At 41.5% G+C, this 9,850-nt stretch overlaps 5 protein-coding genes across 5 annotated transcripts in view; 4 read left to right on the top strand and 1 right to left on the bottom strand.

Moving 5' to 3' along the window:
* ABP140 (tRNA(Thr) (cytosine(32)-N(3))-methyltransferase) overlaps nt 1-879 on the top strand; it is a gene marked incomplete at both ends in the record, with an annotated part of 2,110 nt that extends 1,231 nt beyond the window's left edge. The window contains 1 exon segment of the mRNA XM_022607263.1: nt 1-879. This exon segment is cut by the window's left edge and continues 192 nt beyond it. Within this exon segment, the coding sequence (XP_022462230.1) occupies nt 1-879 (879 nt within the window).
* A 252-nt stretch (nt 880-1,131) lies between these two features.
* On the top strand, nt 1,132-2,607 carry MET7 (tetrahydrofolate synthase; the record flags this gene model as incomplete). The annotated part of the gene is made up of 1 exon (XM_022607252.1): nt 1,132-2,607. One exon carries the CDS (start codon nt 1,132-1,134, stop codon nt 2,605-2,607), a length of 1,476 nt encoding a protein of 491 aa, XP_022462229.1.
* An 87-nt stretch (nt 2,608-2,694) lies between these two features.
* SSP2 (Ssp2p) lies at nt 2,695-3,699 on the bottom strand (the record flags this gene model as incomplete). The annotated part of the gene is made up of 1 exon (XM_022607241.1): nt 2,695-3,699. One exon carries the CDS (start codon nt 3,697-3,699, stop codon nt 2,695-2,697), a length of 1,005 nt encoding a protein of 334 aa, XP_022462228.1.
* Nucleotides 3,700-5,208: 1,509 nt separating this feature from the next.
* RKM5 (S-adenosylmethionine-dependent methyltransferase) lies at nt 5,209-6,294 on the top strand (the record flags this gene model as incomplete). The annotated part of the gene is made up of 1 exon (XM_022607230.1): nt 5,209-6,294. The coding sequence occupies one exon, from the start codon at nt 5,209-5,211 to the stop codon at nt 6,292-6,294; it is 1,086 nt and encodes a 361-aa protein (XP_022462227.1).
* Nucleotides 6,295-6,763: 469 nt separating this feature from the next.
* Nucleotides 6,764-9,691, top strand: NHA1 (Nha1p; the record flags this gene model as incomplete). The annotated part of the gene is made up of 1 exon (XM_022607218.1): nt 6,764-9,691. The coding sequence occupies one exon, from the start codon at nt 6,764-6,766 to the stop codon at nt 9,689-9,691; it is 2,928 nt and encodes a 975-aa protein (XP_022462226.1).
* Nucleotides 9,692-9,850: the final 159 nt, after the last annotated feature.

The raw sequence follows: 9,850 nt of genomic DNA, 5'->3' as shown, positions 1-9,850 counted from the left end.
GATGAACCGTTTGAGTTTGGTAAAAGACAGCTTACCGNNGAATTCCGACTTTGGGATCATAATGCATGGGATAACGTTGAATGGGGCGAAGAGCAAGTTACCCAAGCCATGGAAGAATTGAGGACAAAGAAATCCCTGTTGCTGAGTTTGATGAAACTGTACAACAGCAACCCAGCAAGATACTGGGATATCTTCTACAAGAATAACAAAGAAAATTTTTTCAAAGATAGAAAATGGCTACAAATTGAGTTCCCTATCCTATATAATTGCACAAGAAAGAATTCCGATCCAGTTACCGTCTTTGAAATTGGCTGCGGTGCTGGGAACACTTTATTCCCTATACTGAAGCAGAATGAGAACGAGGGACTAAAAATCATCGGTGCTGATTTTGCGCCAAAGGCGGTTGACATTGTGAAGAACTCTCCACACTTCGATCCTAAGTACGCACACGCTACTGTCTGGAATTTGGCAAACAAAGAGGGTGAGCTGCCCGAGGGGGTGGAAGAGCATTCAGTTGACATTGCTGTAATGATATTTGTTTTTAGCGCACTGGCACCTGAGGAGTGGGACCAAGCAATGGAGAATTTGCATAAACTAATGAAGCCTGGCGGGAAAATTTTGTTCCGTGAGTACTCGTTTGGAGACATGGCTCAAGTCAGATTCAGAAAGCATAGAATCATGGACGATAACTTTTACGTACGCGGTGACGGTACCAGGGTCTATTTCTTTAAAGAGTCAGAGATAAGAGACATCTTTACAAAGAAGGGGTACTTCAAGGAAAACAAGATCGCTATCGATAGAAGGCTTCTTGTGAACAGGAAGAAAAAGTTGAAAATGTTCCGGTGCTGGATCCAAGCGATATTCGACGTTCCAGCTTGAGACATACCGCATCTTCTACTCGTAATTTTAATCACCTATCTAATACATATTGTCACATGGCAAATACCTAATAAATACCTGTGGTAGGCTCACGTGCCTATGACGACCCGCATTTGTTGGATCTTCTGTCTGTTGGCATTTTCGCGTGAAATACGACTATTTCTTGTTCATAAAAACAATACAAGATTTTGAATCATCCTGAGAAAACATTTGCAGAGTTCATGTACGTAATCGAGCGCAAAGGGCTGTTTGATGAGAGCATCATTGGCATTGAGGATGGCGTCCAGGACTTATAATGATGCTGTTGCGGCTTTGAACTTGCTGCAATCAAATTATGCTAACATCATGGCGGTTAGGGAATCCGGGATAAGAAAGAACGAAATGAGTATGCTGGAAATGAAAGAATGGACGAGAAGAGTTGGTTATTCTGTCTCTGACTTTAACAAACTGAACGTAGTTCACATTACCGGTACAAAGGGGAAAGGCTCCACTGCTGCATTTACAGCGTCTATCTTCAATGAATACAAGAAGCAGTTGCCAAGAGTTGGGCTGTTCACCTCACCACACCTGAGGTCGGTTAGGGAACGTATACGGATCAATGGGGAGCCAATTTCACAAGAAAAGTTTACCAAGTACTTCTTTGAGTTATGGGAGAGGTTGGAAAACACTTCTTCCTCCTTGCAAGACTTTCCTCACATGACACCGGGGAGTAAGCCAGGCTATTTCAAGTATTTGACGCTGTTGTCATTTCACACCTTCATGCAAGAAGGCTGTAACACTTGTGTGTATGAAGTTGGGATTGGTGGTGAATACGATAGTACTAATTTGATAGAAAAACCAATTGCTTGTGGAGTTAGTTTACTTGGTATTGACCACACTTACATGTTGGGTGACACCATTGAGGAGATAGCATGGAATAAAGGCGGTATTTTTAAAAATCACACACCAGCGTTTACTGTAGCTGGACAGCCAAAGGAAGGATTGAGGGTTTTGAAGGAGAGAGCTTTGGAACGTGATACGGAGCTGGCAGAAGTTGCTGAATTTGATGTTTTGAAAGACATTGAACTGGGGATTGCAGGAGACTTCCAGAGATCAAATGCGTCCTTAGCAATAGCATTGGCATCAGAAAGCTTGAATGCGCTAGGTATCACGAATGACACTGTTGAATTAAAGAAAGGAGCTAAAATTCCAGAGAAAATCCTCAATGGTGTTAAAAACACGAAGTGGGAAGGACGCTGTCAGACATTGATTCGTGGGGACATAACATGGTTTGTTGATGGTGCTCATACATTTGACAGCATACAGGCAGCTTCTGGATGGTATAAAAGTGTCGCTCAGAAGTCTAACAGAAAAAAAATTTTGCTGTTTAACCAGCAGAGTAGAGATGCAAATGAATTATTGCGGTGCTTGGATAACACTCTTGGAAATCTGGTGCACTTCGATGACGCCATTTTTACCACGAACGTTACATGGCAATCAGGTACATATAGTGCAGACCTTGTGTCGATGAATACGAATAAAGAGGAGGTTGATAAACTAAGTGTTCAGAAGGAGCTCTCCAAACAATGGAACGTTTTGCAAGATGGGAGTAATGCCCACGTAGCGACAAGTATTGAATGGGCTGTGAATCTAATTGAGAAGCTACGCGATGGAAAGCCGGTAGATGTCTTCGTGACGGGGTCCCTTCACTTGGTCGGTGGTTTACTTGTTGTACTTGACAGAAAGTAAATCTGATTATATGTGTTCCACGTGTACCCAGTTAGTATATACTTATTTGTTATATAAAGACACAAATGTATTTAAGCCTCATTAAACTTAGTGCAATTGTATGCAAGGTCGATCGGTAGTATCCTTCCCGTACCACATACTCCAACTTTGGGAGTAAAGCTCATGAAGGTCAGACGATGGTGTCTGATAGCTTTTCATGGCCTGCAAAGCGCTGTTGATATTGAGATAGAAAATTGCCAAACACAGCTTTCTTGATATCACAGGTGTAATATCTTGGACTGAACCAAACGCTGAAAACTGTCTCCTAACTTCATTGATATCCAGGTCGACCAACATTGAGTTCTTGTCACGACTAAAACTGGAAGCCTTTTTCTCAGGGACAACTTGCTTCAGAATTAGGCACCTAGTTACACCCCCTTCAGAATCATTTTTATTGTATGTTAAAACGTCGTTATCAGTACACTGTTCATTATCATCCCAAAACGGTTGTAGTTTTGCTCCATTTACTTGGAATAAGTGTGACTTCGCAGACTGCATAAATTTGTTCGAATCTTGGCAACTAAGAAACTGCAATCGTAATTTTACCGCCTGATTCCTATTTGCAGAGTCGCTTTCCAAAATTATTTTGGTCAGCGGCCCACCCCGAATCTGGGAAACTATGCTGTTAATACCAGTATCGCTTGGAATATTATCTATAACTATGCATTTCAAGTTTGAAGTATCCCTTGAGTCTGCATCTGTTGAACTCGCATCACACCACACAGGTTCGTTGGGACTACTTGTGTTCTGGAAACACAATTGCTCGTTTCTGGTTTGCATAGGTTGTTTATTGAAGACACTCTCTGTCAAAGCTGGTCCCGTTTCTTTGTCTTTAAACATGTAATAATTTACATCCTGCAAATTGTAATACTTGTCTTCTTTCCAGAAAGATCCAACACCAAGAAGATAGTTTCTTGCCATCTTTCTGAAGCTAAACCCACCACTTTTGGCTTCTGTCTGAAGTCCAACACTGTAAAATTGTGTTAAGAACGGTGTCTGAGGAGGCTCGCCACTTTTTTTGCTGAAAGTGAGCTCTGAGCTGTTCTGTGTCATAGTTTTATGTTATGAATTGCCGATGTACTGTGGAATTGATTTTATTATAAGCTGTTTGTAGGAGCAAAGTCTTTTGTTATGCTGTGGTCTGTTTTGTTTTACACAACCAGGAAAGAAGTGAAGCAAAGAAAAGACGGTCCCACATTTGTGACACCTTTTTATTTATCTAATTTTTAAAAGAGAATATTTTTAGTAAAAATATAATATACACAAAATTCAAAGTGAAGTAAAAAACAAGAATAAACAATGTAATAAATTTACGTATTAAAATATAGCAGTTCACTTTTGGGGTATATAAGATATTGCTGGATATAGAAAATGAATATGATAAGGATGATAGGATATCATCATAGGCATAAACAGGACACACACTTGATAAAAGACACAAATGTTAACGAGACAAATAACGATGCCACAAGTGTGGAAGTATCCACCACAGTGAGAAAGTGAAAAGTCACACCATTGACTCTGAGCAAATTCTCACGTCTATAAAGCCTAACTACATCGAATGAATTGATCCTTCTATCTGTGACAATATAGAAGAGATCATCGAACCATATACTTATATATTAAGTATATACCAGAAGTCATACCTGAACTAAAACATCTCTTTACTCTACTACAATGAATAGCCACGGCGAACAAGACCCTATTCAACAGATATATACCCCAAACAGATGCTGAGAAAAGTGGTTAACCAAATTATGCTACTGTTCGATTTAAAGTTTTGCTATCGTACAATCTGAAATTGTTCATCGTCATGTAAAAGACGAAAATTTTGTTTTCGCGCTTTATGTATTTCAATTACGTACTTCATCTTGGGTAGAAGCTTTTAAAGTTGGACACTCTCAGTCTGCTGGAAGACACTCCTGAAGGTAGGTATACACTATATTATCTATTTTCACCACTTTCTAACACACTTGCTACTTCAGTGAGGTCTTTTGATAAAACATCCAAAAAGGAAATATATAAAATGTTGATCACTGAGATCCGCCAAGGTTTATTCTTTGCAACATCCCTAGACTTGTTTGTACCTTCCACACTACTCAATTATCATTTTAGAGAACTCTCTTTTTGTTTATGGGTAACGTCGCAGTTTGTATGGGCGAGAACATACCAATTATACAAGAAAAAATATAACCACCCAGTAGATACCAGGTTTTAACGTCAAGAATTGATTTGTTTTGGGTCTTGGTTCAATATATGAAATAGCATTGGCACCTGTTTAGAATGACTTAGTAGATGAAAGTATAAAGCTGTTCATCTTGCTTTTTTAAGTTACTCAGTAACTCGCAGTTTTCCCGGTAAACAAAAACCAGTTCTTTTGTTTAAGAGAAGTGCGGGATTTATTTTATTCATGTTTGAAGCTCAGAACGCACGAATCTGTATCCGCCGTTTCGTTACTCTTCTTTCTTCTTTTATTGTATAACGCTTGAAAAAAAAAAAAGAAACTACTGGAAAACGTTCTCGCTTCCGATGAGGACCAAACTACGGCTCGCGCGGTGAAAGATGGCATTTCAGTTGAGACACTTGGATGAGGATACAATTTTCGAACATGTTTTTGACAGATATGTACAAATAGAGACCCACGTTGGCAGTTTAAAGCAAGATCTTGGGATTCTAAGCAGAGATGAGCACGAGGTAGAGGTACAGATCGAACCTGATGAAGAGTTGAGTAGACCGAAAAGGAAATCAAGACAAAGCAATAGACGACAAAAGAATAATCCAGAGACGAGTAGAGGTTCAATTGATAGTTCTGTTACTCAAACATTTTCAATAACGGTTAACCAATCGATCACAAGTCTTAACTCTTCGCAAGTGAACAATAACTCTACAACAGGATACGTTCTGTGGTCGATAACACCATTTTTCTTGAAGTGGTTACTCTACAGCAAGTCTGCAGCATTTCTAAGAGTAAATGATGGGGGAGCGAGCTCCGTGAAACTCCTGAACAGCGAAGAAAGTATATCTGTTCCATCTATAATGGGCGATAATGTCGGGATTATCGAATTGGGATCAGGAATATCTGGAATCTTACCAACTGTGATGGGAAATTATGTAGCGACTTACATCGCCACAGACCAACGCGGAATACTAAAGAAATTAAAATCTAACATCAAGGATAATCTACTTCAACTAAATAGGCGCTGTATCGTATCCAGTTCCCTTCATGTTGATCAGTCGACAGATTCTGACGATCTGAATATTATCAGCAACCGATGCCAACTGGAAGTAGAACCGATTGATTGGGAGACTTTCCACTTGACCGATCAGACACTCTCTAAACTGTACCCTTATCTGTCCAAACTGAAGGATCAAGCTGAAACCGTGTACATAATCGCATTGGATGTAATTTACAACGATTTCTTAATAGCGCCATTTCTGACCGCCTTGAGACAGTTGCTCGATTACTATCGAAAGAGTAATCCGGAGCGCTCCATTCGAGTGCGTGCCCTAGTCGGAATTCAACTGCGGTCACAAGAGGTTGTTACAAGTTTTTTGGAGCACGCCGTGCTCAACCATAACTTGAAAGTTTACTCTGTTGAAGATGCGGATTGGCAACACACGAGGTTTAACCTCTACCTCATCGAGTAGTGCGCAAGTCTCACATCTACGCCCAGCAAGCGTCCAACAAGCACATACTCTACTCGTTTATACGCGGCAGAGACCCTTGCGCTTGGCATCTTTGTGACCTTTCTATTGTTTTAGTTCGACAGCCACTACTTTTTTTCGGTATAAAAATAATCAACGAAGCGATGGGAGGAGTGTTGATATGGAGGAGACAGTTATGGAAGAGGGACAACCCGTGTACCCTTCCGCTGGCAGAGAAGCAGCACATAGAGATATAGAACAAGGGGTAGCGCATTTTATTTTCCTTCTTTCTATTAAAATAGCTCCTGCTTCCCTTCTATCGTTTCTTTAGTGTATTTCTACTTCATATCATTTCACAAACGTGGGTTCGCATTTTTGAGTCAATTCCCTCAATACATCTCGCAGTTGCTCTTTAGTGGAGTTAGCACGTCCATTTTACTACATTTGGGGTTATAGACCTAGAGCAAGGAAAATGGCTGTGTGGGAGCAACTAGAAGTTTCGAAAGCCCATGTTGCCTATGCTTGTGTTGGTATATTCTCAGCCGTGTTTTCGTTGGTGTCTCTGTTCATCAAGGAAAAACTCTACATCGGTGAGTCCACAGTGGCCGGTATATTTGGTTTGATTGTAGGGCCTCATTGTTTAGGATGGTTCAATCCGTTGAAGTGGGGGAACTCTGATTCGATTACTTTGGAGATTACACGAATAGTGTTATGTTTGCTAATTTTTGCAGTGGCAGTCGAACTGCCGAGGAAATACATGAAAAAGCATTGGCTGTCTGTTATAATGTTGTTGCTACCAGTCATGACAACAGGTTGGCTGGTAGTTGGTCTGTTTATTTGGATTGTTATACCGGGGCTGAATTTTGCAGATTCTTTGCTGGTATCCGCTTGCATAACGGCTACTGACCCTATCTTGGCGCAGTCCGTTGTATCCGGTAAGTTTGCCCAAAGAGTACCGGGCCATCTTAGAAACTTGCTGTCCGCAGAGTCAGGCTGTAACGATGGGATGGCNTTCCCGTTTTTATTTCTGGCAATGAATCTAATTATCCACCCGGGCAACGGGAGGGAGATCGTTAAAGACTGGATTTGTGTGACTATCCTTTATGAATGTGTTTTCGGATGTATTCTCGGGGTGTTTATTGGTTATGTTGGTAGAGTGAGTATCAGGTTTGCAGAGGAAAGAAATATCATTGACCGTGAATCGTTTTTGGCATTTTACGTTGTGCTCTCTTTTTGTTGTGCAGGGTTCGGCTCCATATTAGGTGTTGATGATCTATTGGTATCCTTTGCTGCGGGGACTGCATTTGCCTGGGATGGTTGGTTTACTCAGCAAACGGAAGAGACCAAAATTTCGACCGTCATAGATTTGCTGCTAAATTATGCGTACTTCATTTTCTTCGGATCCATCATCCCGTGGAGCCAGTTCAACAGCAGCGAAATTGGTTGCGATGTCTGGAGACTTATCGTCTTATCCATAGTGGTTATCTTTTTGCGGAGAATACCTGCTGTCCTGATTTTGAGGCCATTTATCCCGGACATCAAATCTTGGCGTGAGGCTGTTTTTGTCGGTCATTTTGGCCCTATTGGAGTTGGCGCAGTTTTTGCCGCAATTCTGGCAAGAGCAGAACTGGAGTCGAGCATCACTGAGGAACCTACACCATTGAAAGAACTACCGGAAAAGGGGACCAAGCACTGGCAGTTGATATCTTGCATATGGCCTATTACGTGCTTCTTCATTGTTACATCAATCATTGTCCACGGATCTTCCGTTGCTGTCATTACACTGGGTCGCCACTTGAACTCTATCACTTTGACCAAAACATTTACCACACATACAATGAATGGGTCGGGCAAAAGTTCGTGGATGCAAAGATTGCCATCTCTGGATACTACAGGACGCTCCTTCTCCTTGCATAGGGTCGACACTCAAAAGCAGGACGATCTGTCAAGAACTAGCACTGTTGAAACGAGCGGTGTTCCTGTGAGGCCTGTCGGAGGTATGAAGAGAAGAAAGCATAAGAGTAAAGCCAAAAGAAGGTTTAGAAGAGGTAAAGATAAGATTCAAAAGGAAATTTTCGGATCCAAGTCTAGGGATGCCTATGATGATGATGAGTTGAACGATATTGGCAGGGAAAGATTGCAGCGGGAGAAGGAGGCACGTGCTGCCACATTTGCATTGGGCTCTTCTAAACATCCAGACGAATACGAAGAAGCCGATAACGGCGAGGAAGGTGATTACCATAATGTTGAAGAATTGGCAGAGTACCCTGTCTACATGTCAGAAGGTGAAGAGGGAGAAGGCGAAGAAACTCAAATGAGCTCAGACTTGCCCTCTTCCCAACTTCCACCAGGACCTGAATATGATTTGGGTGAGGAGCCAGAGAAATTTGAGGACAGGAGCGACGATATAACTTCGTCGTCGACCACGCCATCAGCTCAGGAGAGAAAGAGGCTGATTGAGCGTGATGAAAAACAAGGTAAAGTTGCATACGTTGATGGAAACAATATTATTATAGAGAACCGTCACGGTGAAATCATTGATCATGCTAAAATGCAGTCTGACTCCAGAGATGAAGAAGAAAACACCGGTCCTTCATCCGTCGGATTGAATTTAACGACCACAGAAAGTAATAGATCTGACAGCAGCTTCCATGCTTTGAAAAAGATTTTAACGCCGACATCATTGTCCAAGATGCGTTCTCTCGTGGAAGACATACAACCAGAAATAAACAGATCGTCGACATCGAATAGCGAAGGGACCAATGATAGTAGAAGACCGAAGCACAAGTATCATGCATATAAGATGGACGACCTGTTGATCATTGAAAATGAAGAAGGTGATGTTATGAGGACGTACAAGATCAACAGACATCATGGGCTGAAGCGGAAGGAATCTCCAAGTAGAGATGGTGGCGTTGTCTTAAAGGCCTTATCAGCTGTTGGTATTTTATCGCGTGTTTCATCTACCAAATCTAAAACGAGCAACGACAGCGCTAAACCTAAGATATCGGATACTCGGCGGAAGGTAGAGCAGCCACGTCAATTAACAAGAAGTAATAGAGTGCTGACCCCTGCTCCTGGTAGAGGTACACCGCCACTATACGAACAAGACGAAGACAGTGAAGAAGAAGATATCAGCCTCAATAGTTTGGATTCGAATAGTTATGGCGAGGAGGGCGATGCATCAGATTCTGCAGAAGATGTCGAGGACGAGGAATCTGAAACGGAATTCGAGAGGCGCAGAAGACTGAATGCTTTGGGGCACATCTATGCTCCAACGGACAAAGATGATGAAGAAGAACCTCCTGAGAGGACAGCCGTTGAATCATCTTCGAGGCAAACAGACTCTGCGACGCACAAGGTCAAATCCAAACTGAGTAAAACACTCGGCTTGAAATAAGAAATAACTGCTGTTTGATAATATTATATAAGTCGTGCACATGCATTTCCAACTAAGATTTATAGCATTTTAAAACATGATGGATATGGGGTATATGCAGCTGGTTGTCCTCAACAGAGTTGTCATTATTATTCAATGCTATAGTTATGGCGGAATTAT

This window comes from Huiozyma naganishii, chromosome 1 (genome assembly GCF_000348985.1).
Source record: "Huiozyma naganishii CBS 8797 chromosome 1, complete genome".
NCBI lineage: Eukaryota > Fungi > Ascomycota > Saccharomycetes > Saccharomycetales > Saccharomycetaceae > Huiozyma > Huiozyma naganishii.
This window is presented reverse-complemented; position numbering and strand designations above follow the sequence as displayed.